Source organism: Leishmania mexicana, chromosome 27 (genome assembly GCF_000234665.1).
Source record: "Leishmania mexicana MHOM/GT/2001/U1103 complete genome, chromosome 27".
Taxonomy (NCBI): domain Eukaryota; phylum Euglenozoa; class Kinetoplastea; order Trypanosomatida; family Trypanosomatidae; genus Leishmania; species Leishmania mexicana.
In genome coordinates this window covers 1,012,736-1,039,000 of record NC_018331.1, presented here as the reverse complement: position 1 = coordinate 1,039,000, position 26,265 = coordinate 1,012,736, and the positions used below count along the sequence as shown (strand labels likewise).

The 26,265-nt window shown below is 62.6% G+C and overlaps 7 protein-coding genes across 7 annotated transcripts; all 7 read right to left on the bottom strand.

Annotated features, from left to right (window-relative positions):
* Window positions 1–925: 925 nt before the first annotated feature.
* On the bottom strand, window positions 926–13,939 carry LMXM_27_2590 (dynein heavy chain, point mutation; the record flags this gene model as incomplete). The annotated part of the gene is made up of 1 exon (XM_003876783.1): window positions 926–13,939. One exon carries the CDS (start codon window positions 13,937–13,939, stop codon window positions 926–928), a length of 13,014 nt encoding a protein of 4,337 aa, XP_003876832.1.
* An 802-nt stretch (window positions 13,940–14,741) lies between these two features.
* LMXM_27_2500 (conserved hypothetical protein) lies at window positions 14,742–15,155 on the bottom strand (the record flags this gene model as incomplete). The annotated part of the gene is made up of 1 exon (XM_003876782.1): window positions 14,742–15,155. The coding sequence occupies one exon, from the start codon at window positions 15,153–15,155 to the stop codon at window positions 14,742–14,744; it is 414 nt and encodes a 137-aa protein (XP_003876831.1).
* A 616-nt stretch (window positions 15,156–15,771) lies between these two features.
* On the bottom strand, window positions 15,772–17,202 carry LMXM_27_2490 (tubulin-tyrosine ligase-like protein; the record flags this gene model as incomplete). The annotated part of the gene is made up of 1 exon (XM_003876781.1): window positions 15,772–17,202. The coding sequence occupies one exon, from the start codon at window positions 17,200–17,202 to the stop codon at window positions 15,772–15,774; it is 1,431 nt and encodes a 476-aa protein (XP_003876830.1).
* Window positions 17,203–17,792: 590 nt separating this feature from the next.
* LMXM_27_2480 (WD-repeat protein) lies at window positions 17,793–19,334 on the bottom strand (the record flags this gene model as incomplete). Its single annotated transcript, XM_003876780.1, has 1 exon — window positions 17,793–19,334. The coding sequence occupies one exon, from the start codon at window positions 19,332–19,334 to the stop codon at window positions 17,793–17,795; it is 1,542 nt and encodes a 513-aa protein (XP_003876829.1).
* Window positions 19,335–21,044: 1,710 nt separating this feature from the next.
* Window positions 21,045–22,682, bottom strand: LMXM_27_2470 (putative protein kinase; the record flags this gene model as incomplete). Its single annotated transcript, XM_003876779.1, has 1 exon — window positions 21,045–22,682. The coding sequence occupies one exon, from the start codon at window positions 22,680–22,682 to the stop codon at window positions 21,045–21,047; it is 1,638 nt and encodes a 545-aa protein (XP_003876828.1).
* A 669-nt stretch (window positions 22,683–23,351) lies between these two features.
* On the bottom strand, window positions 23,352–24,251 carry LMXM_27_2460 (putative protein kinase; the record flags this gene model as incomplete). The annotated part of the gene is made up of 1 exon (XM_003876778.1): window positions 23,352–24,251. One exon carries the CDS (start codon window positions 24,249–24,251, stop codon window positions 23,352–23,354), a length of 900 nt encoding a protein of 299 aa, XP_003876827.1.
* Window positions 24,252–24,920: 669 nt separating this feature from the next.
* On the bottom strand, window positions 24,921–26,264 carry LMXM_27_2450 (conserved hypothetical protein; the record flags this gene model as incomplete). Its single annotated transcript, XM_003876777.1, has 1 exon — window positions 24,921–26,264. The coding sequence occupies one exon, from the start codon at window positions 26,262–26,264 to the stop codon at window positions 24,921–24,923; it is 1,344 nt and encodes a 447-aa protein (XP_003876826.1).
* Window position 26,265: the final 1 nt, after the last annotated feature.

The window sequence follows — 26,265 nt, the reverse complement described above, 5'->3', positions numbered from 1 at the left end:
ACGGTGAGCATCAGCAGAAACAGAAGCACTGCTGACCACGGCTCCGGAGGGAGCACACCTCAAGTGGAGAGCAGCGCGTAGACGGAAAGCATAGACGAAGATGGGGCTATGTGTGTCTCATTACATGTATAGGAAAGGGAGATGAGGGCACGGCAGACGGCCTGCAGCAGCGTATATGTGAGCGGGAGAAGCAGAAGAGGAGGGGCTGGTGATGCAGTAGGCATGAACATAGAGGCAAAAACGGACACGGCGGTGTCACTGCCAGCGCGCCGTTAAAGATCAGAGGAGGAGGAGGATAGAGGGCAACGAGGGGGGGGGGCGCAGAGGAGCGACAGCTCGACGGGTAACAGGAGAGGGTCGGCCCCATCTCCGACGTGCACACGCACATCTGTGTGCCTCCCCTGCCTACCTCCTCCCTCCTCCAGTTCACCCATGATGCCGCCACCGCCACCACAGCACACCTTTCCTCCTTTGGGTGAAGAGCAGTGGCGGTGGGGGCTGCAGCCACTCCCTCCTGTGCCTACATATGTAGGTATGCGAGCATCCCCTTGCACTCGTGTCTCCTGTACACCTCTGGCGGTGATGTCGCACCATCGGTTACCAAAGCTGTCTTGTAGCTGCTTCGCTTTAACTGCAGAGACGTTCGACGCCGTTGCTTGCACTCCCGCTCGGATATGATACATCGCTCACCGCACGGCTCCACTCCCACAACGAGAGTGGCCGAGGGGGGGAGCCAAAGACGGGGTCCACCCATGGATACATCATACATCTAAAGACTCATGTGCGCATTCACCAGCATGCGTGTGTGTGCGTGCGGAGGCGCCTCCTCACACTTCCCCGTGCATCGAAGAAGAAGGGAAAAAATCGGAAGAACGGTGCTTGTGCATGCTTGCTTGAAACACACACACACACACGACGACATCGTCTAGTACTCGAGTTGCGTGAAGAGCGCCGTGCCGCGCAGCACCCAGTGGCTCTCCGACTCATGCGTGTCGCGGGGGAGGTTTACGGTAAGGATAAAATTGGTCGAGTGCCCCGTCGTCGAGAGCACGCCGCGGCGGTCGGTCGTCTTGTAGCAAGGGCAGTGGTAGATGGGGCACTGCACCACCTCCTCCGGCAGCGCGGGCGACAGCTTCAGCACTGGAAAGGCGACATACAACTCCTTCGGCTTGCTCTCCGCGAGGACACCGCCGTCGTACGACCAGTCAGCCCCTTCAAGAAAAAGTCCGTGCACGTAGCAGCCATCCTCCGGGGTCTCAGTGAAGGTCTCTGCCGAGGCCGGCATGACCGTGAACTCCCACACAAGCTTGTCGATCTCGATCTTGTGCTTGCGGGCGTAGTTCTGCGTCACACCCGTCAGGAAAGACTGTGTAAAGAAGAAGCCACTCAACCAGAACAGTGGCGGTGGCCCCGCCTCGTACCATGTGCGCAGGAACTGCAGGCGCGCGATGAGGTCACTGACGTACGCACCGAACGGCTTCAGCGAAGGGTAGGAACGGCGCTTCCAAACCTCCGGCACTTTGCCGTCGTACATGCTGATAAACACCTGCTCCAGCTCGCTGCTCATTACCACTTTACCGCTGATGGCATCTTGCACATCCGCCAGCGAGGCGCGCACGACGGCGAGGAGACGGTTGTAGCGTATCGCCTCCTGCAGCAACACCGTGTTCATGGACTGGGCGTAGTCGATCGGGTAGCGGGCCTGGATTGCCTCAATGTCGAAGAGTGGCGGCAGGCGGTGCAGCACATCCGCGGCCAGCGTCTTCACCATCGTCTTGGGATCTGCCTCGTTGCCACCACCGCTGCTGCTGCCGGCCGCCGGTGCCGCGTCGCGCGGCTGCGTGCTGAGGGTGGCGTCGAGCAGGAAGCGAGCATCCCGTTCGTCCTTCGTGATGTCGGCGTTCTCATGCAAACCGAAGACAGTGGGAGGCTGCTGCGCAGGCAGGGACTGGATGTAGGCGAGGTAGGTGCTGTACTCCCCAAACGGCGGCGCAAAATACTCCTGCGCGTCGTCGCAGAAGACGTAGTTGTCCTCTAGGATGGACGGGGTGAGGTAGACCTCGAGCGTGGCCAGCAGGCAACGCCGGTCCCAGTCATCTGTCACACGTCCGCCGTAGTTGCACTCGCCGATGAGATACAGAAGCGCCTCGTACGGCACGAGCTCGTTCTCATTCAGGAGCATCTGCAGCTGGCGCACGCTGATGCGGCGATCCGTGTCGTTGAACTCGTACGGGCGGCTCCAGCCGAGCGGCCCGTATTGCCGACGTTCCTGCACCACCGCGTGGAAGAAGCACAGTCCGAAGAGCAGTTTGTGCCACACCTCCGGCATGCGGGCGGCCCCAAAGAACTCGGCGTCCGCCACGGGGTCGGAGAGGTACGACTGCATGAGGTTGCTTTTGAGCCCCTTCGGCGGCTCCTGCACCAGCTTGACGCCGTTCTGCAGAATCGCGACCGGGAACACCTCGCTTGGCAGAGATGTCAGCCACAGCCGGTAGTCGCGGTGCAGCCGCTCCTTCGCCGCGACGTCGCTGTAGTCCTCGATCATGCGCGACAGCTGCGGCATGAAGTCGGCGTAGAGATGGCAGTTCTGCAGGAGCACCCAGTGGCCGCTCTTCGTACCCGCTTCGATGAGGGCGCAGGCCGGCACGTTTTGGCCCTGGCCAAGGGACAGCTTGAAGAGCTTGTTCGGAAACATGCCTCGCAGCTCGGCGACGCGGTCCAGCTCGGCGTTGGGATCGGCGCCGGGCGAAAGCACAAGAATGATCGGCACGGACGGGTCGTAAGCGAGCTCCTCCACGACTGTCTCCAGCGCGTAGAGCGGCGGCTCCACAAAGAATTCACCCAGTGTCTCGAAAACGTACGCGCGGATGGCGGGAACTACCTTGTCCATGCGTAGGCACCGCACCAGCACCATCTTCGCGATGCTCGGCATGCTCTGCAGCTCCCCGGGCAGCTTTAGCTCCAGTGGGCTCGACGACTCGTAGTAGTCCATGAAGAACATCTCGTTCTGCCGCACATCCTCGATGAGGTTCTCGAAGCCGGACAGCTGCGTGCTCGCCCGCTGCAGCAGCCGCCAACTCGGCTCTGCCATCCACGTGAACGGATTCTCCACGGCAGCGGCGCGTTCGTCCTCCTCGGTGCCGCCGGTCAGCAGCCAGCGCAGCAGCACCGCATCCACGGCGAACATCTTCAGTGACATAATGAAGGAGAAGAGGAGCTGGTCGCGCGCGAAGAGGGCGCGACAGATACGCTGGTACAGACTTCGCTTGAAGGTGGTGTTGATCGCATCCGTGCGCTCCTCCACCTTGCTCGATCTGGCGCTGCTCGCCAGCGCCTCCTGAAATATGACCATGTACGACTGGAGCGAGTGCTGGTACATGGGGTCGATGTTCGCCAGCTCAGTGACGCAGAAGAAGAGGATGGCGCCGAGGTGCGCCACCGGCACGAAGAGGTTTCGGGTGCGGTCGCTGATGCGCTCCATCGCGTCGATCTCCTCCTGCCGCTTCTCGATGCGGTCGCTCTGCTCCTTCGAGCTGTCGAGCTCCTCGATGGCCGCTTCGCTCTCAAGGATGTTGCCTTCGGTGGACAAGATGGCGAGGATGCGGTCCTCCGTCGCCTTGAGGCCGGCCTGGTTGGCGGCGGCCTCAAGCGTCAGCGCCTGCTTCTTCTCCTCCACCTCGCGCCGCTCAGACAACATAACGCGCTGCAGCAGCTGGTCCTGCAGACCCTGCTCGGTGATGCGGAAGTTGATGAGAGTCACCTTCGCGCTCACCTCGGGTAGGTAGTGCGGCCGCGGCAGCTTCGTCGTTATGTAGAAGCGGAATTTCTCGTTCCACTCCACCGCCTCGCCGAGGTGCATGACCCACATCGACCCTTCCTTGGTGATCCGCTTCAGCAGCAAGTTCTCCAGCATCGGATCGAGCGTTTCCTCAACGTTCTCCAGCAGCACCGGGTGGCCGTCCATTATGGCCTGCCGGATCGTGCGCAGGTAATCCTTCTCAAAGAGGCGCACGACGACGAGGCCGCTGTCGCGTTCGCGGCTGCGGATCCAGCGGTTCGCCTGCTGCTGCGGGTCCACCATCAGCGGCCACCGATTCGAGTTGCTCAGGATGACGGCGTTGTCGACGGAGAAGGGGTCAGAGGGCAGCTGCTGCAGCTTCCACTCCTGAATGTGGATCGAGTTGCCGCAGAACTTCTCGAAGGTGTAGTCAGCCGACACGCGCAGCTGCTGCGCCTCGCACATGTCGCGCCACTTACCGATGATCTGCATGCGGTAGTTGTGCAGGAACGGCCCCATGTACGCGACGATGCCGGCGCTGACGACGACGTTGCCAACAACGTACAAGAGCTCCTCCTCGTAGCGCTTCGACTCGTGGGCGAAGCGCGCCTTCTCGCCGCCGAGGCCCTCGATCAGTTTCTTCGCACGCGTCAGCTTCGTGTCCGTGTCGCGGACGCGGTTCTCGAGCTCCTGCTTGGCCCGGTTCACCCCGTCGAGGCGATCCGTCAGTGCCTGCAGCTTCTCCGTGATGATGCGCAGCTCCTCCTTCTTGGCATGCAGCCCGATCATCGCCTCGTCGTACTCGGCCTGTGCCGCCGCCGCCTGCGCTAACAGTGGCTTGATGACCTTGTTCTGCTTGTAGTACTCTACCACAGCCTTGATGTACGTCGCGACGCCGACGAGCGCCACGCTGGTCTTGCGGATGTTTTCCATCTTGAACATCTCGTCCGTCATCTTCTTCTTTACTTCCTCGATCTGCGCGTTTGGCGCGTTGTCAACGATGTCCGAGTACGCGTTGAGCAGCGTGTTCTTGAAATCGGCCGTCAGTAGGGTCACCTTCGCGTGCTCCCAGTAGGGCACGCTCGTCTTGCCGGTGAGCGCGTCGCGGATCGGCTTCGGCTTGTAGACACCGCCGAGCAACGTGCACAGCACCTCAATCACATACTTCACACCCTTCGGCGGCGTCTTGAGTGCCTTCACCTCCTGCAGCACCTTCGGATCGAGGTCCAGCACGGCCCGCTGTGCCTGCTCCACCAGCGGCTGCGCCTCGTCGACCTTCTCCTGCGAGGCATCCTTGATCTTCTTCGCCGCCGTCGCCTGCGCGTTCGCCGCCGCCTCGTCCACCGCCACGATGGCCTTCTGCTCCTCCGCAGCCTTGCTCTCCTCCTCCACCCGGCGAATGAGCTCACTCGTCTCCGCCTGCTTTGTTGCTAGCTCTGGCTTCAGCAGCGCCAGCTCCTGCTGCATCACCTCAACCTGGTCCTCCGTCTTCTTCAGCTGCCGCAGCCCATTCACGTAGCGGTCTCGCTGCGAAGTGAGATCCTGCCGCCTGCACGTCAGCATCCGGCCGAATGTGGAGAGGAGGTCGAGGTAGGACGTGGGGGTGACATAGGTCTGCTGCCGCGCCTCGGCACGGTATTTCACGCTGAGTTCGCGCACCTGTTGCTGGTACTGCACAAAGATCTGCCGAATGGACGTCCGCTCTTCCTCCGAGAGGTCGACGTCGTCGAGAAAGCGCGCGGCGACAGAGTGAAGGCCGTCCTCGGGCCAGTCCTGGAACCAGTCAATCGTCGTGCAGTTCACGAGGGAAGGAAACTTGCGCAGCCGCTCGCGCAGCATCGAGCCAAGCGGCGAGAAGCACAGCACTACGTGTAGGTGCTTCCGGCACCGCTCGACGAAGAGCTCCTGCAGCGCCTCCGTCGTGTCGGGTCGCCCGAGCGCACGGCCGACATCGCGCAGCGAGGCAACAGCGTTATCGTAGACCTCGCGGTCCTGCTTTGTGTCCCACAGCCCAGGGATTTCCCCGGTGTTCAGCAGGCTGCAGATGTCCTCAAGGAACGTCTCGGAGATGATCTGCGAGTCGGCCAGCACGAACGCCGTCGAGTACCCCTTCTGCCCCGTCTGCAGGAGGAGTTGGCGGATGTCGTCAAGGAAGTCGCTGTGGTCGTAGTCCTTCGCCGGCGTCGTCGTCCGGTAGTCGCACTCCTGGATGAAGGCGCCGAGGCGGGCGCAGCTGCGACGCCCGCTGCCCCCGACGCCGATCAGCAACACGTGGCCGCCGGGCTGATGCAGGACACGGCTGATGCGGGCGACATGCTCAAGCACGTAGTTGAAGATGACAAGGTTCAGCTCGCCACTGCGGGTTGCGGTTTTGTAGAACTCCTGCTTACGCTCCAGTGTTGACCGGGCGTGGGCAATGTCGGTGAGCTGCTCGTAGCGTCCGTCATCGTTGGCGAGTGAGGAGAAGAGGAGGGGGCTGCCGTCCTCCATGGTCGGGCGGATATCCAACTTGAGGTGCTTTAGGCATGTCCGGCTCGCCTGTTCATGGAACCAGTGCGTGTCGGCGTCGTCAATGAAGCGATCAGCGAAAGCACGCGACACCTCGTGCATCCAGAGCTGCGCCAGGCACATCTCATCCTTGATGCCTGGGGCGTAGGTCATGTCCATGCCCTGGAACACCTTGCTCACGTCGCGCAGGTTGAAGGTGTAGTGCGAGCGCTCCGGCGAGGGTTTGAGGTTGTCGACTAGGATCGTGTACAGCTCCACCGTAGCGGCCACCAGCGGCGCACTCATCCCGCGCAGCGCGCTCGGGAAGTTGCGGGAGAAGATCCACTCCGATAGGCGCCCAAACAACGTCTTCAGCGTCGCCTCGTTGAAGGATGGTACGCTGAAGACGTTGAAGTGGCGGCTAAAGCGCTGCGTGATGTCGTTTCGACCGCCGCCCGCCGGCCCCATAGCGCACAGAAGCAGCGCATCCACCAAGTGACGGAACTCGACACCGTCCTTACTGTGCTGGTACCAGCCCCCGTGGTCGAGGTACTGCCGGAGCAGCTCGATGGGCGGCTGCGCTCCGTACTCCTCAAGCTGAGGCAGGTTGGTGTCATCGATGAAGATGATCATCTTCTTGTTGATTGGTGGCCCGTAAAAGCCCTTTCGGCGCTTCTCGCAGTTGCTGTCGATGAGGCGCTGCAGGTGGCCGGCGGAGGTCTGCGCGGAAAACTGGATCAAGTTGACAGAGTAACCGTCTTTCGGCAGGCCGCGCAGCAGCGCCTTCATCAGGATGGTCTTGCCGGTGCCCGTGTCGCCGACAAGCAGCGCCGGGTGCATGTGACGCACCATGAGCTCCATGAGAAAGGAGTACTTGACCGTCTCCGTCGTTGGCACGATGATGTCCTGGTACTCGCTCTCCGCCTGTATTGTCAGCTCGGGCATCAGATCGATCCAGCTCACCAAGCGCACCTCCGCGCCGTCCTCGAAGCGGACCTCGTAAAACGAGGTTGTCGCCTCTGGCAACGCCAGCGTGAAGCTGTGCCGGCTACCGTGGCGCTCTGGCAGGGCCGCGAGGAGTTTGTGCAAGGCGGCGCTGAATATCTCACGATCCTTGTGCTCCAGGCATCCACCGACGGACCACACCAGCGAGAAGAGAAACCACCCCTCCACCCGCATGACCATGTTGCGCATGTGCACCCGCTCATCACCGCCCGTCTGCGCTATCGCCGCATCCTCGTCGAAGCCGTGCATGAAGGATGAAAGCAGCTTCGCGCAGCTCGCCACGAGCGTGTTCGCGCTCTGCGGCACGATTGAGCGGGCGCGCTTGCGCGTCACCTCGAGCATGTCAGCCATGATAACGTCGATGAGGAAGCGCAGCGTGTCGGCCAGCTGCGGCGTCTCTGTCATAAACGGCGGCAGCGTGTTGAAGAACGACTCCAGCAGGCAGGCCCAGCCCAGCGAGTGCGGTTCGACGTACACCATACCGCACCGCGACACCGTGGCGGGGGACGCGTGCGCCAGGTCCTGTACCTCGAAGATCAAGTTCATCCGCTTCGGCATTGGAATGATGTCTCCGTTTTGCAGACACAACTTCTTGTTATCGTCCAGCACTGTGTTCATGTTCTCGATCCACACCGCGTCCACCGGACCGTCCAGCACGAGCCACACGCGGTCCTCCGACGTGTCCTGTGCGAGTTGGCGAAAGCGGCTTGAAAGGATGCCGTCCGTCCACTCACCGGACAGCTCGACTTTGCCGTACAGCTGTGCCATGGTGACGGATTTGGGGTTAATGATGGCCATGCGAGCGCGGTGCTCCGACTTGTTTGTCTGCTCCATCACCTCCAGCGCGGCAGCGAGCGACTGCAGCCCCTTTGTCTTGCCTCCGTACGAGTAGCCGACCAGCATCATACCGTGGCGAACACAGATCATCTCGTACGTCTGGCAGATCTTCTCCTCGAAGTACGTGGTTAGCTGCAGGTTGTCCTGCGCGGCGACGGCGACGAGGGCGTTGTGCATGTCGTCGTAGTCCGGCACCGGCAGCTGCACCCCTGGGAAGAGGTCCGATACGATGCCTCTGAACAGCCCCACATCCTGCGACAGAAACTTCGGCAGGTTGACGTCCTGGATGGAGCGCAGCATGAGCACCATCTCATCCTCCATCGGGTACGCCCGCTTCAGCCGCCCCGCCGCTGTCAGCACCGCCTTCACAGCGCGCATGCCATAGTCGTAGTGGTCCTGCGAGGAGAGCTGCTCCGAGCACAGCCGGTATGTCGCCACGATCTTCTCCGAGAGGACCTTGCCGTGCAGGAAGCCGTACGAGTAGAGCTGAATCTCGCCGATCATGGCGTAGTTCGGCACCATCATCGCCACAGGCCGGAAGAGCGCCTTCAGGTTGTCCGGCAGCTCCGCACGGCCGGCGTAGCCGGGGTTCATCGTCACGAACACGGCACACCCGCTGTCCAGCCGGATCTGGGCCCCTTCGAAGATGAACTCGGGACGCTTCTGAATGATTGCCTCTTGAATCGTCGCGATCTGCTGCGCAATCACTGACAGCACCTGGATCTCGATACGGTTGAACTCATCGAAGCAGCCCCACGCGCCGGCCTGCGTCAGCCCCCTGAACAATTTCGCCATATCCTTGGCCGAGATCTGGTCGGAGCAGTTGTACACGACGCAGTACTTGCCTAGCGCCTTGGCGAGGTCCTTCGTGGTCTCTGTCTTGCCGGTGCCGGCCGGCCCCTCCGGCGCACCGCCGTAGTTCAGGTGCAGCGCCCCAATGAGTGTGCGGTAGCACCGATCCGTCAGCGGTGTGATGACGAGGCGGCCCGTGTTGCCAAGGTACTCGTAGCCGTACCGCAGCGAGGCGTTGATCTGCTGCACCGTCAGCTGTTGATTGTCCTCCTCGCCCTCCCAGTAGTACCGCAGCTGCGCCAGCCAGTCAAAGCTCGACGGCGATTCGACGCCCTTCTCGCCAAGCATGCGCAGAATGTCTTTGGCGTGCACCTCAATGACGACAAGCGCCTCAAGGGTGCACCGCGCCACGTTGCCGAGGCCGCTGTCACGCACGAGCAGGATCAAGTCGTCCAGCTGCCGCGCGCACTTCTCATAGTACGTCGTCAGCCCCACCGTGCCATCCGCCACCATCGCCTGTGTCGCCTCCATTGTCCAAAAAAAGCAGCAAACGGCGATGACGACCTGCCCCGGCCACGCCCGGATAAACTCCGTCCGCTTGCGCTGCGTGTAGTCACCGATGGCCTGCTGCAGCTGATCGCGTATCGTCGCCTTCATGGCGTTTTCCACAGCCTGCAGCCACAGCTCCACCTGGTTGTGGTGGTCGCTGGGGTTGACGGTGCGTACAAAGCGCACCCGCTCGCCCTCCGCCGACTCCATGCCGACCATGTCGTGGTGGTCGGCGAAGGTCAGGGTCTTGATGCCCTCGAAGCACTTGCACAGGTACGGCTGCACGAGGTACGGGTCACGGCTGTCGGACAGGATCTGCAGCAGCTCCTCGTTCGAAATAAAGTAGAACCGCGGAAACGCCATACGCTTCGTCTCGAGGAACTGCTGCAGCTTGCGCAGGATCTCCTCGAGGTTCGTGTTGGCGCTGCTGAGGGTCTTGTAGAGGCTGTCATCCTGGCAGCGGGTAATGATCTGGGGGGTGGCGCGGGTGCGGGCCATGACGGCGTGCCACGTATCATCGATCTCCACGAACATCTTTTTTTCCGCCGGCAGACTACGCGAGATGTCAGCCGAGACGAAGATCGGCTCCAGGTAAGACCACGTGCTCTGGCAGCGGAACCACTCGTCCATGGTGCTCTGCGTGTTGTTCAGCTGGTCGGACCACTGGGTGACGCGTGCCTGCAGGGCAGGAGTCTGCCGCACCGTGGGCTTGCCCAGCATCGACTGTGTCTTGAGAATGTGCTCGTCCAAGGTAAGCTGCATGGCATCGTTCGCCTTGAGCTTGAACGTGTCCTGGTACGGCTCCATCTCGAAGACCAGCCGCTTCCACTCCGTCACCATGTTCATCAACTCCGACTCCAACTCGTACGTTTTCTGCGCCACCGATGCGACGCTCTCGATCGATGTAAGGTGATCCATCATGCCCAGCTGCACAAAGTCGGAGAGGGTGCGCTGGTCATTGTTGTCGACCCCGCCGGGGCCGAAACCCTGCTGGTCACGCGGGATGCCGCACTGTTGATAAATGGCGCGCCAGTGGCCCGCCTGCAGGTGGCTGCGCAGGGCATAGAGCAGCGGCACGAGGGGCTTGAACTGCTCGATGTTCGCCCGCAGTTGCCGTGCCACCTCGATCGCCTCCGGCTCCTTGATCTTCCTCGACAGCGCCGCCACGCGCTTCGCCCAATCCGAGACCTTCTGATCCACGTCTCTTGGGTTCAACGTCGCGATCTTGGTGCTCATCCAGCGCTCCGTCTCGGCGTTGAAATGGTAAACCACCTCCCACAGCGCAAAGTACGGCTCGAAGAGCTGCTGTATCTCCGTCAGCTGCGGGTACGTCGTGACCGTCATCCCAAAGAGCTCCTCGTGGCGCCCGTACAGGGCGGCAGATGCCTTGCTGGACTGAATGGACTCCTCGATAGCGCGGGCCCGCTCGTAGTACTCCTCCGCCCGCGCGTCGTCGCAAAGGTGGGTGAAGTCCTCCACGCTGGCGGCCAGCTGCATGATCGCGTACGCCTGCTGCTCGCTGTTTTCACGCAGCTGCTGGATGAAGACGGCGCGGTACTCCTTGGCGCGGAAGTTGCGGTCCTCCACGAACTGTGCCAGCCTCTTGGGCCACTCGTACGCCTCCCAGTAGTGCACAAACTCGTCATGCGGCACGAGGTAGCCGTACCGGAGCAGGAGTTCGTTGCCCTCCGTCACATGTTGGAAGATTACTTGGATCGCCGCCTCGCGCGCCGCCACGGCGGCGAGGGCGGCCCGCATCGTCTGCAGCTCCTCCGGCGTCGTCGGCTCCACAGTGAGCTCGGCATTGATGGCCTCGTACGCGCTGAGCACGCCGGCGCATTCCTCGGCGAGTCGCGTGGCCACTGCCTCCAGCAGCGCCTGCTGCAGCTGCACTGCCCTGGCGGTCAGCGCCGCCTTCAGCTCGCAGCAGTCCACTGCGTACAGCTCGAAGGTGACAGTGTTCGGCGTGCGCTCCCCGAGACGACGACGGTCGCGGCTCAGCCGCTCCAGCAGAAGATCCACCTCCTCAAGGGCCTCGACGTGCTCCAGCGTCGCCTGGATGACCTCCTCCACATTTGCCGTAGCCAAGTATTCAAATTCCCTGTACATCTGCACGAGCTGGAGAGGCGCGTCCCGGTTGCCGCGAAGCACTGCCAACACGCGCTCCCGCACCGCGACCACTTCGGTCTCGTCGGCGCCGAGTGGACGCAGATACGCCGGCGCCATCTCCAGTAATGGGAACAACTGGTCGCCCATGGCCGCCACCTCGTTGCTGTGCTCGAGGCAGCGAGCAACCACACGCAGCACGCAGCGCTCGATTTCGTCCACCGGCGGGTCTAGCACAATGGCGCACTCCGCTGCATCGCCCTCGTCGTCGCCGGCGACCTGGGAGGAGCGCTGCAGCGGTGGCTTCGAGGACAACGGAGATGCCACCACAAGCTTCGTGTAGAATAGCGGCCGCAGCCCATTGATACGCTGGATGAGCTGCACAACACGCTGCGTTAACGACTCTGTCACCGGAGGTGTGCCGAGACACCAGAGGAGGTGCTCAGACGATGCCTCCTCGGCCTCGCCATTTGGCGCCGCTGCGGCGGCAGTGTTGCTGCGCCGCTTCTTTGGTGCGACCTTCTGCTCCGCCGCCCTGCGCTCCTTCTCCGCGGCTTGACGCGCCTCGAGCTGGGCAATGCGCTCCGCCCAGTACGCCCGCTCTGCCACATCCTCCGGCAGCACCTTCACAATCGCCGCCGCCGCGTCGTCGGAGTCAGCAGCGTTGGCGCACACGACGACATACTTCTCAAGGTATGCAGTGTACGACTCAAGCGACGCCATCGTGAGCTCGCGCAGCTGAGAGCGCATCATGCAGTTTACCAAGCGCACGAAGCGGCACATCCGGCTGGCCTCATACCGCGCCATGTTGTCGTCGTAAAAGTTGAAGTATGCGTCGAGGTTGTTCTGCACCGTGGACTGCACAGTGGACGTCCACTCGCCCTTGAGCCGCTCACCCACTGCGACGCCGTGCTCCTCCTGCGTGGAGACAAAGAAGGGCAGTCGCAGCGGCAGTGCCGAGCCCGGGTAGTGCGACACGGAAAGTAGCTTGGGGGTGTAGCTGAACCACAGCGTGTGCAGCGAGTGCAGCGTGTCCTGGATGAGCGCGTGCACCTGGAAGCAGTTCTCCGCCAGATACGCGCGGGCGGCGAGGAAGTTTGGCGACGGCGTATCGAGGGTGCCGCGCAGGTCGCGCAGCGAGGGCTGGGCCGGGGCGCCGGCGCGCGGCAAGTTGGCAATCTGCAGCCGCTCCTGCTCTGCGGCGCCGCGCATCATGTATGTATGCACCGCCAGCTTCATGGCTCGGTAGTACGTGGCCTCCGCCTCCTCGGTCCGCTGCTGGATGGTGTGCAGCTGGGCCACGGGGAATCGCGTCGCCACATTGCGCAGCACCTGCTCCATCTGTGCCTCCTCCATCGCCGTAACGCACGCGTTCGGGATCGAATCGATGTAGAGCGCCTCACGCATGGCGGCCTCTGTGTCGCTACGGTAGTCGTCAGCCCGGCGCACTCGTGCCTCCCACCGCCCCACGTCCTCGGCGTCGAAACGGATGTTCAGCCGGCGCGTCCATCGACCCGTGCCGTCAGTCCACTGCACGTAGAAGAGCTGCCTGGCCTCATCGTACTCCCTCACACGGCACGTTCGCCACACCACCGTGCCACCGCCCGGACCGGTGGTCTTGAAGAAGCGCGATGTAGCGGGCGTACCACCTTCGTCGTTACTACCCATGGCCAGCCACTCCGCCGGCGTGCGCGGGTCCTCGTCAGCAGCGTCGAAGTCAGCGAGCGCGAAGTACGTCTTGTTCTCAGCGGCAGTGGCAGCCATGGCGAAAGGCGCGACGGCTGTTGCATCGGCAACCGTGGCCGCACCGGCACCAATGGAGGACGGCCGCACCTCTGTCTCCGCGTACGCCGTGCGCGCAGCAGCAAGAGGGTGGTAGAGAAGACCGACTCGCTCATGCACGGCGCAGTCAGGTGTGGCGGACAGGATGGTCGCCGCAGGGGGGTGTGGCAAGATTTTGTGCTGCTGCGTCGCAAGAGGTGACACACCAGAACTCAGCGCCAGGCTGGTGTGCATGTCAAGCAGTCGTTGAATGGCACAGGGCACACGCACCTTCCTCAGTGGGGCGGCGGGGTCGGCGCCGCGCTGCTGCATTCCTGACGACGGCGCCGGCACAGCGGTATGGCGGGGCGCACGCTGCGACTTGGCCATTGTAGCCCCGACGCCGGCAGAAGAGTGCGCGTATCGCTTCAGGGCAAGGTGCTCCATCAACGGAGCCTCTATGTCCCGTAGGCGCTGGCTGGTGACGAAGCAGTGGTGCGCATCCGACTGCACACTAACGGCACTGACGTCGTTTGCCGCGGCTGCTGCTGCAGTGGTAGACGGCAGCGGCGACAGCACCGCTGCCCGCCCGTTCCCGCCAGGAGGGTGCGGAGAGACGCTCATCGACGCAAGTAGGGACAGGGGGACGGGTAGCCCTTCTCTTCACACGAGTGGGAGAGGTGATGCAGCACCAGGAGAAGGCACAATCGTGCACACGTGTGCACAGGAGGGGAGAGAACAAGGGAAGAAAGATCTATGTACAGGGAAGGTGTGCACCACGCAGACGTGCCTTTCCACTCTTCGTCCTTTCCGGTACTATGACTGTCATGCGTGCATGGGTGTGCGCGAGGGGAGGGGGGTTGCACGGAAGGACATGAAGTAGCAAAGGAAAGGAGAGGTGATGAACGGCACAGGCATATCGAGGACAGGCTGGATGGATGTTGCGTCTCTAGAAGGTCGTACATCCGAGGCGGCGCATCCGTGCACACACACGCGTGGTATCACCCACAAAACGCGCTGTATCACGTAGGCATGGACACACACATACACACATCCGGAGACCCATCGTGAGTGATCGGGGGGGAGGGAGGGATCGATGGTGATGTGCACATATGCGTGTGCATCAACGGGAGAAACACGCAACTCTTCTGCGCACCCCCCCACTACTCACACGACGTCCACCACCGACTGCGCGGTGCGTGAAGATGGAGATCTGTGGTTGAACGTTGGCCTGACACAACTCTGTTAGGCAGCTGCATTACTCGGGCTTACCCAGTCCGCCAGACACGAACAAAGTAGAGGTAAGTGTGACGGGCGTCGAACGCCATAAGCGCACACTTGCGCACAAGTATGCGTGCACAGGCAACCCATGTGCGCAAGACACGGAGAGGTGGGCCTTCGACGGCTCCCTCCATCCTCGCCTCGCTCACTCAAGGCGGCGTCCCTTCTTATGCGGGCGGAAGTCCGTGTCGAAGGCGTTGACAGCTTCCTCATTGATGTTGTGCTCGCGCGGGCGCTTCTCACGGAGCTTCGCCACCTTCCGCCTGGCACCGTTGGACTTTAGAATGCGGAGGTGCTTGCGCAGCTCCCGAGTCTCCTCCCGCGCCCGCTCCTTCATCTCAGTCGTCACCACCACCGGCGGCTTCTTCAGCTTGCGCCGCTGCGCCTTCGACATGATCACCTTCGGCGCCGCCGCCTCCGCTGCTGTCGCAGTCAGGGTGGCGCTGGCACTGGCAACAGCAGTGCCAGGGGTGTGCTGTGTCGATGACGGCGCGTCGGCGTCGGAGCGGTGAAGAGGCGCCTCAGCCGGTCGCTTCAAAGCGACGCGTTTTGTGGGCATCGAGAGGGCAGAAGGTGAAGGATGGATGGGCAAGTCGGAGGGGGTGTCGATAGCGTGGGGATGCCACGCAGCGCGCACCGTAAAACGCGAGAAAGCGCTCGTCGAAGCGTTAAGTTGCTGCAAGGATAGTTGAGACGCCCTTGTGCACGACTGCGACTCGGTACGGGGTGTGGGAAGAAAGGCGTGAGGCGGTGGGGGAGGGGAGAGTAGAGAAGTGGAGAAGTGGAGACAGTGAAAAGTGACTCGAGCAGGCCGCAGAGGGTGGGGGAAGGCGCTGAGCCGTGAAAGGCGATGGCGCGCGCCTGCCGCCCTTCGCCTCACCCATTAGCTCCCTTGGGTAGGCTACCGGCCACGGCAGAGACGGAAGTGAGGGGGAGGGGAGGGTGGCTGACGATATGCGGGAGTCGCCTTGCGGTATGTGGCTCAGCAGCGATTCAAAAGAACAGTGGTACGACCATGGCCACCAGGTGTTCGCGCCCGCCCACACAGGCAGCCGTTGTCATGCTGCGCCTCGCATGACTGAGAAAACAGAGAGGCATCGAGGGAGGCGTCAGCACAACACCAAGCAACACACCCCTCTCCTCTCGTAGAGTTCGCCAACATTGTAGTGCGTCTGCTAGCACACACCCACCAAGCCAGGCGGCACCGCATCGCCGCGACACCATAGCAGCACGAAGCCCTCGTCCTCCAGCCGCCAATTCCGCGTAACCGTTGTGGTCGGCGTCGCTGCTGAGGAAGCACGCGGAGTGCGCCGTCGCCCTGAGCAGCTGCTGGATGTGCTTGTCGGACTGGCGCAGCCACTGTTGCTGCTGCTACCGTTCTCGCTAAACCCCTCATGGGACGTGCCGTCGGAGTTACAGGCGGTCGTTTTCGAGCATGTGCCGTCCTTTGGCCCTGCCCCGAGAAGCTCCCGCATGCTCCGCACCAGTGGGGTAAGGAAGCGCTCCGCAATGCCAGGAGAGCCGTTGATCTCCAGCAGCCGCACCTCCGCCTCCTCCGTGAGGATCACGTCGTAGCCGAAAAGCTGGAAGCACTTGTACGCCTCCGTGGCGGGAACGGCCATCTCCGGCATCATTGCGAGGAGCGTGCGTACAAGGAGCTCCTTGATGGCGGGAAGCACGTGGGTCTCTAGCAGATCTGCCGGCTTGCCGATGGAGGTAAGGTAGGACTGCAGTTGCGGCAGCCACATCTCGTTTTCCTCTTCGTACTCGCCAAAATGCGCTGCGTCTTTCTGCAGGCAGTGGTTCGTGAGGTGTGCGTGCGTGTTGGCGATATCTGACAAGTCGTACGGCACACTCGCGGTGCGGCAGCTGGCTTGTGTGTAGGCGTAGATACTGTAGGGACTCACCAGCAGTGCCCACACGCGAATGTCGAACTTGCGGCCGTTACTGAGCAGCAGCGGTCGATCAACGTAGCGCTGTACCACGTACATGGATCTGCTAGGCTCGGGCAGCTGTTCCAGCCACTCCGGCACCGCGGAGGCGCGGAGCAGCAGAATGCGCCGGCCCTTCGCCCCGCTGCTTGGCTTCACGATCCACACGGCATCATCGTCGCCTGCCGCAGCGAGCGCCTCCAGCAGCGCACGCCGCTCATCTGCCTTCTTTAGCTGGTCCCCGCCAATCGCATACGACTCTGGCAGCCACGTGGCCCAGTGCGTGTCGACCTCCTTCATCAGCTGCACCATCGCCGCCTTGAGAGTCAGCCGATGTGAGCCCTCGAAGTAGTTCACCCATCGTGTCCCGCCAAACCACGATGACAGCGCCATCCGCTCGACCCGCAAAAGGGTGTAAGGAATGTGGAAGCGATCGCCCAGGATGAAGTCCGCCGTGGCGACCGCTGCCTCCGTTTTGCGCCGCCATCCCTCCTCGCGCAGCTGGCGCGCCATCTCCTCGTAGACGGAAAAGGTTGAGGAGCCTAAAAAATACGACCCGGCGGATCCCGTCGCGCTCACCCGCGCCTTCCTCGATGGCGCAGGGAAGGACATTGAGGAGGCGGGTGCGGCAGCCGCTGCAGTGGGAGTCGCGGCCGTGCTGGTGAAGGGCCACATTCGTGTGCACCGCAGCGACTCGACGAGAGAGAGCGAGAGAGGGTGTGTGCGTGCGACAAGGCAGCGCGTGGTGGCGTGTGGCATGCCGAGGCAAATGCGCGTGTGAGAGAGAGGGAGATGCACGAGATGAGCAGGAGGAGGTGCGAGAGAGGTAGGAAGGTGCCAGTTGCGAAACCCACACACGTGCACACGCATGCGGCTCGCACCACCGGATCATCCGCGTGCGTGGGCAGGCACGCCCCGCTCTGGTGCAGGGTGGGGAGGTGATTCAGTCTCACCGCGGCCGAAGCACGCGGTGATTTCCCAGACGCTTGCCCGTGTCGTGTCTGTGGAAGCGTGTTCGCGCGTGCATCACACGCCCCACTTCACACATCTTCTAGTTGCTTATCCTTTTCTTCGCGGATTAAAGTTGTCGCGACGTCGCTCCTTACGGCGCATCAGCTCTGTACGCGTGCGCGAAGCTCGCGTTAACGCCATTCTCGCTGCCCATCGCACACCAGTAAAACTCCATCACGGCAGGGTCGCACTAGTTGGGATGAGGAGTGGAACAGAAGATCACCACCTCGCCCCCTCCCCCACCTCCCGCTACGCTACGTTGCGCCGACTGCGGTGGAGTACAGGCGGACGACGCCGTCCACGGTGCCGCACAGCACATCGGTACCGCTCGTCGTCCAGCACACGTCGCACACCGCACTCGCCTTCAGTCCTGCCGTCGCAACGGCTTCAACCGCGGTGGACGAGGCCGACAGGCGTGCGCAGTTGTATAAGGCCACACCGTGTCCGCCAACGACGAGAGAGCGTCCGTCTGGGGCGTAACGTACTGTGGCTGGGACGGCGTCGGTGCTCGGCGGCAGCACCGCTACGGGGGCCAACACCTGGCGAAGGTCCCACACGTACACCGAGCCATCCGAGAGGCCAGCCGCGAGGGACACGCAGTCCGCGCTAAAACTGGCGCTGCAGATGTGCGTGCGCGGAGCAGCGCCCCGCACATGGGAGATGAAGGTGTCTGCGCGCATCTCGCGTGCATCCCAGAGTTGCAGCTCCGTTGGCTGGAAAGCCACGGCTGCAAGAGAGGCGTACGGGTGCAGCTCCACACACGTCAGCGCCCCCGATGTCGTGTCGAGCGTCAGCGGCGCCGTCGCCACAACGTGCGCGCCGCTCTCCAAGTCAGAGAGGGTGAGGACGCCATCCGCGGCTCCGCAGAGCATGTAGGCCCCACCCACCGTCCGCTGGCTCATGGCAACCACCCCACTCGCGTACCGCAGCGTGTGCATGACCGTCAGCGCAGCGCCCTTCGTCGACCACACACGCACCGTCAGGTCCTCCGCGGCGGAGAGCAGGATGTCACCCGGCTGACTCGCCAGTGTGTGCACGGCGGCCGTGTGCCCTACTCCACGCGCCTCCTCGCTGAAGCCGCCGGGGCTGTACCGCACAACAGCGTGATCGCCCGCGATGGCGCTGACGAAGACGCCCGAGCTGCTGGCGTCAGCCGCCGCAGCAACGCGCACGGCCGAGCGCGCAGAGGATGCGGGCACCGTTGACGACGACACAGCAACCCACTGCGCCTCCTCCGTGAGTTGCGACGGTGTGGCCGCCGCCGAGCCCGCCGCCGCCTTGCGCTGTTTACGTGCCTGACGCTCTGCCGCCTCGGCGGCGTCCATGCGTCGCAGCACCGGCGCCGGCACCACCACTACAGCGGGGCCCTTGTCAGCCTCCTTGGCAGCCACAGCCTCGCCTCCGCGGAGAGAATCGAGCTCCTTGCTAAGCCGCGCGATCACCCTGCAGGCGGCGTCGTACTGCTGTAGCGCGTGCGCCAGCTCCAGCTGCAGCTGCGTTACCTGCTGGCGGAGACTGAACTGCTCCAGCGCCACCCCCTCCCACTCCACCTGGAGGCGCTCCAGAAGCGTGGGGACAGAAGCAGCCCCGAGACTGCCACTTGAAGCGATGGACGCATCTGGAGCGGCGCCCTGGGCGGTTATGAGATCTTCCTTGCGTAGTGGATCCCCTGTGACGGGGCAACGGCCATGCTCGTCAACGTACTTCTCGACGAGGCTGCGCTCAAAGACAAGCCCCGACTTGACAGACACCACCGGGTGTGTCGGCACCCGCTGAGAAATGTTGCAGCGTAGCATCGTGTTCGTGGTCTACGTTATGAAGAGTGGCAGTGGTGTTCGTCGAGCTTGTTTCTTTCGAGTCTGTCCGTGTGTGTGTGTGTGTGTGTGTGCGGGCCACGTGCGGAGGGGATATGAACACCGAAGAGAGCGAGTCCAGAGAGGGGGTGGGGCGATCCGATTCAACGGGCCGCAGCGAACTACGATGCAAGAGACGCGTGTGCGTGCGTGCACACGTGCATGGCGGAGGAGCGGGCAGTGCGGGTGCGGGAGAGAGAGAAAGGGAAGAGTAGCAGGAGCTGTGGTGTGGGGGAAGGGGGGCGCGCACCAACAGTATCAGCACATGCACGCACGCGCACAGTATCACAGGGGGGCGGGACGGTTGTGGCGACGCGTCCATGGCGCATGCCCACGCACATACACGTGTGCACACGTGCTGGTGCGTAGCCGTAAGCCCGCTGCGGCAAGAGGAGTGAATCGGGAATAAAGCGAGACGAGGGGCGGTGCGCACTCGCACAGAGACCGAGAGAGTTCCCGCTGCTCTCTCACTGATCGGCCCCGCCTCCGCTCTCCAGCGGACAGCGAGTGGGTGAGAGCGCGGCCACCCAGGGCCACCTCCGGCCTGCTTCACTGCTTTTTTGTTTATGTTCGTTTCGAGCATCGAGCCACATTCTGTCACGGCGATAAGCCATATACACGCACGCGCGGGCAGCACGGGTAACGCCAGCAACGCCGAGAGTCCCCCCAGGAACAGATGAAAAGAGAAGGTGGAGCTCATCAGCACACGCACTCCGTCACAGACACGCGCATCTCGCCACTCCCTCCGGCCTACCGCCTCTCGCGCGCGTGCGCTCTCGTGCCTTCACACGGCACAAGCGCGATGCCGCCCTGCACGTGCGCATCGTTCATAATTCGTTCTTACAGTGCGAGGCATCAGAGAGAAGAAGGAATCTGGTCCACGGGTGGGTCTCTTACACGTGATACGCACACACATACGCGCGCGCAGAGCGACGAGAAGAGGCGGGGGCGGAGGGCGGGCGGCAGAGAAGCGCGTGCACGCGCGATATAAAAGAAAGCAAGAGATATAAGACAGTGCATGCAAAGATGCGCCGCCAACTCGGCCCCTTCATCGCCGCCTGACACGGCCGGAGCCCTGCGGGCACACACGCACACGCGCGAGAGAAAGCGGCAGAAGAGAGGGAGAGAGACGCTAACGTTCAAGACAAGAGAGCACCGACAGAGAGGGGCACACACACGCGCACACGCCTCCGGTAGCGCACATCGTGTGTGTGTGTGTGTGAGGAAAGGAAATGATAACCCTCTCGACTTGCCTTCCTATGCTACGCTTGAGGGTGCCGGTGCGCTGGCACAGCTGCCCTGCCTGAAGGAAAGAAAAAGCATCGAAGGGAGGGCGTGGCAAAACCGCGTCAGGCACGGGACACACAGAAGCACGTTCGCGGCGAAGAGGGCAAAGCTCAGCAGAAAGGGGGGAGGCGCTGCGCACGCGCGTGTGCAGGCCTGCACGCGAATGAGAGGAAGAGAAAAGGGTGACGGCGCCACCGCCAGCAAAATCGCCCCCCCCCTCCCTCCCCCTCAGACGAGTACAGACACGCTCAGATACGAAGATAACGTCGCCGTGATGACGGCCACACGACACCTCTACCCCCCCCCTTTCACTGCCCTCAGCTGCATCTGCCCGGCGTGCCCGCCTTTGGCGTTGTTGCGATCCTCTTAGTTCTTTGATGATGGTTTGCTGGACGCCTTTCGGTTGGACGTCGAGGACGGCGGTGTGGCAACTGCCTTGGCCGTCTTGCCTGTCGCTGGCGAGGCCACCTTCTTGGCGCGCATCTTCTCCACCACCCGGTGCGCCACATCCTCCTTATCCGCCTCATGCCACGTCTTCATCACACTGCGAGAGCCGCCCAGGGCACGAAAGAGAGTGTTGCGCGAGCCGTCCAGCATGAGGTTCGGCTTGAGCTCCCCCGCCGGCACCTTTGCCAACTCGTCCGAGAAGACACAGGCGGCCTCAATGAGGTAGTTGACCCTGTCTAGCCGCTTCCTCGCCTCGGCGTCGTGCGGGTCCGCCGTGAGGCTATCCTCGGCCTCCTCGTGCATCATCCGGAGCTCGTCGATGAACGGGTACACCTCCATGGAGCGCTTGCCGACAAAGAGGTACTCGTGTACGTTCTGGATGTGGCGACAGACCTGCTCCGAAGGGCACGTGCAGCAGTCCTGAATGCGCCAGCCGGGCTTCTCGTGATCCAGCGCCTTGCTAAAGTCCACGGTGTGCACCCGCTGCGGGTCTGTCTGCGACTGGTGTGTAAGGACCGTGGAGAACCTGTCGGTGTGCCGCAGGAAACGCATGAACGGCGGCGTCCAGTCCAGCGGGCCGAGGAGGCTCTGCGTCCAGCAGAATACCCGCACTGCCGCCTTCACCTTCTTCTTTGTGAGATCGCGCAGTGACTCAAGGCTGCGCCCGAGGTGCACGTGAGGCTGCTCGTTGGCGAGCCACAGATGTTGCAGCAGCTCCTGCGCCGTCGGACGCTCCACCGGGTCGTAGGTAAGACAGGCCTGAATGAAGTCCTTCGCTGCTGGGGTGACGCTCGCCCACACATCCCTGCTGAAGGACCAGCGGTTGCTGACGACGAGCTCAAATGTTTCCTTGAAGCTGTTGCCGTGGAATGGCATCTTGCCACTCAGCAAGATGTACGTGATGACGCCGATGGACCAGATATCGCACTTGGCGTCGTACGGCTCCTTGCGGGTTCGGTAGTAGCCCACGCTGATCACTTCTGGCGCGATGTACGAGGGGGACCCGCAGCAGGTGGTGCTCGGCACGTACCCGGCCAACCCAAAGTCTGCGAGGCATACGTCCGTCAAGTTCGAGTTTGGCGACGTCAACGGAGAGGCCGCGTAGCGCAGCAGCAGGTTCTCTGGCTTTAAGTCACGGTGTATGACGCCTTTCGAGTGAATGTGCGCCAGTCCGGAGAGCACGTTGCGGACCAGCACTGAGGCGTTGGACTCGCTGTAGTGCTTCAGCTCGATGATGCGGTCAAACAGCATGCCACCCGACAAGAGATCGAGGATGATGTAGAAATGCCGCTCCGTGGAGAAGTACTCAATCATCTGCACCACGTTTGGGTGGTAGCCAATGCGGCCCATCACGTCGATCTCATGCGTGATGTCATCGATATCCTTCGGCCCCGCCTTTCTCTTGTTCACGATCTTCACCGCGTACACGGCTTTCGTCTCTCGGTGGGTGCAGCGGAAAACGACGGCGTACGCACCCTTGCCAATCTCGTCGCTCAGCGAGTAGTGGTGTCTAAAGTGGCCCTCCGATGGGGCGATTGCCTCTGCAGTGAGGCCCATTGACAGTCCCGTGTCGTCACGCGTGTGTTCCTTCGCAATGCGCCTACGTGCGCGTGAGAGAAGCAAGAAGGAGAGGGAAAGTGCAAAGAGCCGCTCAGTGCGAGTGAGGTGAGAGACACACGCACACACACACACATATGCATGCACGCATCCACATGTAGATGCGTGTGTTGGCGTCACCCCTCCCCCTCCCTCCCTATTTTGTTGTTGTTTATCCGACCGAGAAATGAATGCGGGGATGACAACGGCCTCCACTGCATGCGTAGGTGATGAACTCGGCGGGTGTGCGGGACGGGGGGAGGGGAAGGGGGAGAGATGCCGCACTGATAGAGAGACGAGGCGAGGTGGAAAGGACGTCCAAACACGCGAACAATGGTGAACACCACAAAGAGGAGTTAGGAAAAGGGTGAAAGAAGTCGGCGGTGCCATGCGATCCGCTACGATCTCCCCCCCCCCCTCCCCCTCTGCCGACTGGGTAGTCGCCTGTAAATAGCTCCGTGCGCACGTACGCGCAGACCATTGGATGGGCATGCTCCCAGTCCCCTCCCCTCTGCGTTCCCGAGGCAAAGGCGATGCGAAGAGAACGAAGCGAGGTCGTTGTGGGTGCGTGCGTGTTGTGGCTTCCAGAAAAAACGCCAGCGGGCGATGCAACACCGCAGATGGCACGTGTTAGCCTGTCAGCCACGCGTGCCGCAGCGCCTCCTTGGCCGATGGCCGCCTTGACGGGTTCGGCGTCAGCAGCGCCTCTATGAACGCCTTGGCGGAGGGGCTCATCCGGCCAGGTGGCGCCTTGTTGAAGGGAACAGCGTTGCGTATCACCGCCGTAAAAACGGCCTCGGGGGTGGCGCCGTCAAAGGGCAGGAGGCCGGTAAGCGTCACGAACACGACCACACCAGCCGACCACACGTCGCACTTTTCGTTGTACAGCGGACGCGCCGAGATGGGCAGCGCGGCACCGGCGTGACTGTAGCGCTGCTGAAGTGCGACGAGGGCCAACTCTGGTGCGCTGTATTGCGGGGAGCCGACGAACTCGTCGTGCGGGATTTGGCGCGTGGCGAAGCCGAAGTCGCCAATGGCCGCCACAGTCGTCGCAGCAGAGGCGCTCCTGGCAGCTGCGCCACCGAGACCGGTGCTGCTGCTGGTGGTAGTGCGCAAGAACACGTTTTCAGGCTTGATGTCTCGGTGCATGACGTTGTTGGCGTGTAGGAGGGCGAGCCCGGTGAGGAGGTGCCGCGCCACGTCACGAGCCTCTGTCTCCGCCAAGGGGCCACAGGTGGTGATTCGTTGGTAGAGGGAGCCGCGCTCCATGTACTCCATCACAATCGACACGCGCTCCGCCTCCACGTAGACGTCGAAGACGCGCACGAGCTGCGGCGCCGCTGGGAGCGACTTGGCCAACGTCCCCTCCTCCACCGCCATGGCGGCGCGCCGGCTGTCCATCGCTGTGGTGTGGTACACCTTCACGGCGCGCTTGGCACCGGTGCTGCGGTGCGTGCAGCGGCACACTTTCACTCGGCATCCCTCCACGAACGCGTAGCGTTCCACCTCGTAATCGGCGTCGAGGGACATGGCAAACGACCGAAGACACGGGCGCGGACGGCTTGATGTGTGTGTGTGTGTGTGTGTGTGTACTTTGAGGGGGAGAAGCAGGCGGAAAGCACAGCGCGATAGATCAGATGATGATACCAGTCAAGCCCGCAGCAGCGGTGTGCGGCAGCGAGTGAGGGGGAGGGGGGCTGCACGCCCGTCATGTGAAGGGCGCCAGAATAGGCATGGGACACACGTGCACATACACGTGTGTGTGCCCATCGGGGCGGAGGCGTCGACGGGCACACGTTCCAGTGAGGAGAAAAGGCAGGACGAGACAGAGACATAAGAGGAAGAAAAACGGGCATGAGATCGCACGACGGGCGGGGAGTGAGCGGGGGAGAGGGGAGAAGACGCGGTGGCGGCGGTAGCGCACACCTCCCCACCCCCTCAACCCGGCAGCCACCACCACCAGCACACACACCCAGGCTCCACAGATTCCACAATGAAAAAGAAAAGGCAAACAAAATTTGTTCTTTACATACGAGTACACACTCCGAGGCGTCAGGGCTGTGCGTCTGTGCGCGTAGGGGGGAGGGGGCGATATCCGTGCCACCGATGCGCTCCTGCCACCACCATAGACATGCACACATGGAGAGACAGAGGAGGACGAGGGCAGAAGAGCGCATCGCTGTCTATCTCTGTAGGTCATCACGCATCGGCCATCCATGTCCAGCCTTCAGAGGCCGTGTCGCCACCGCTTTCGGCGGCCTCGCTGAGTCTCGACGACGGGACGGCCACGTAACTCACCGAGGAGCTGCTCAAACGCGGCGTGAAGCCGATGCCGCTCTGCGAGCCACCGGCGGGAGATGGCACGGTGGTAGAGGTCGCGGCGGTAGGGGCGGTGATAGCGGCGACCCGTCTCGCCACCTCCACCTCCATGTGCGTGTGCACGAGGCTTAGTAGCTCCTCTGCCATGCACACGAACGGGTTCTGGCTGTCGACCAAGTGCTGCAGGTGCGTCCTCAGTATCCTCATCTCCTGTCGCATCGCGTGCAAGGAATCGAGTCCGCGAGCACACACGCTGCGCACCTGCGTGCGGCGCTCGTCGAAGCGTGCTTGCGCGGTGTGAATGTCCTTCATCAAGGAAGAGCTGCCGGTGCCCATCGCCAGCACCTCCCGCAGCAGCTGTACCTCCTCCGCAGGAGGCACATACGCAAAGTGCAAAGATGGTTGAGTGGCACCGAGTCGGCCGGCCATCGTGGTGCACCAACGCCGCGCCACATCCCCGGTCTCCTCGCTCGAGTTGGCCTTGGATGACGATACAAGTGGCGTCCACTCGCATAACGCCGGTAGCGGCGGCGGCGACACAAAACTAGCGTAGCAGGAGCGGTGCACCTCACCCACACTACCGCTGGCGTCGTCCTTGAGAAACAGCGGCACCTCTTCGCGTCCGATATGGCCATCCTTTCGGCTGCGGCGGTCTGAGTTGCCGGCAGACGATCCCACTCGCACTGCGTGCAGCACCGCGAGAGCCTCCTCGCAGGTGTCCGTCATGGGCCAGCGCTGCGTGTTGTGGCTGTGTGCCTCCTGCCACTGCGTGTGCTCAGCCAAGACTCGCTGCACATACAGCACCGCCGTGTCGTAGGCCTGCTCCTTTCGGTCCCGCTCCACGCGCAGCGCCCGCAGCTCCATCTCCGCAGTTTTGCGTCTCTCCTTCATGCTCACGTACGCCTGGTCCATGGACGCCATGAGTTGGTGGCACTGGGTGGAGTGCTCCTGATACACCGCCGCCGTGGTGCGCCAGGCGTCCATCACGGCTTCAATGGACTTGAGTGAGCGGCTGAGCTGGGTGAGGAGCGTGTGCGCCGTGTGTACGCCAAGCACCAGAACTGATCCCTCAATAACGTCACTGCATTGGCGAATATCAGCCGAGCAGGCATAGAGCTGCTGCACCGTGACGTTCATATGTCGCGCGGCATCTTGCACGACAGTGTTCTCGTGCACCTGCAGCCGCTGCTGTCGGTCATCGAGCACTTGAGGCAGAGCTTGCATG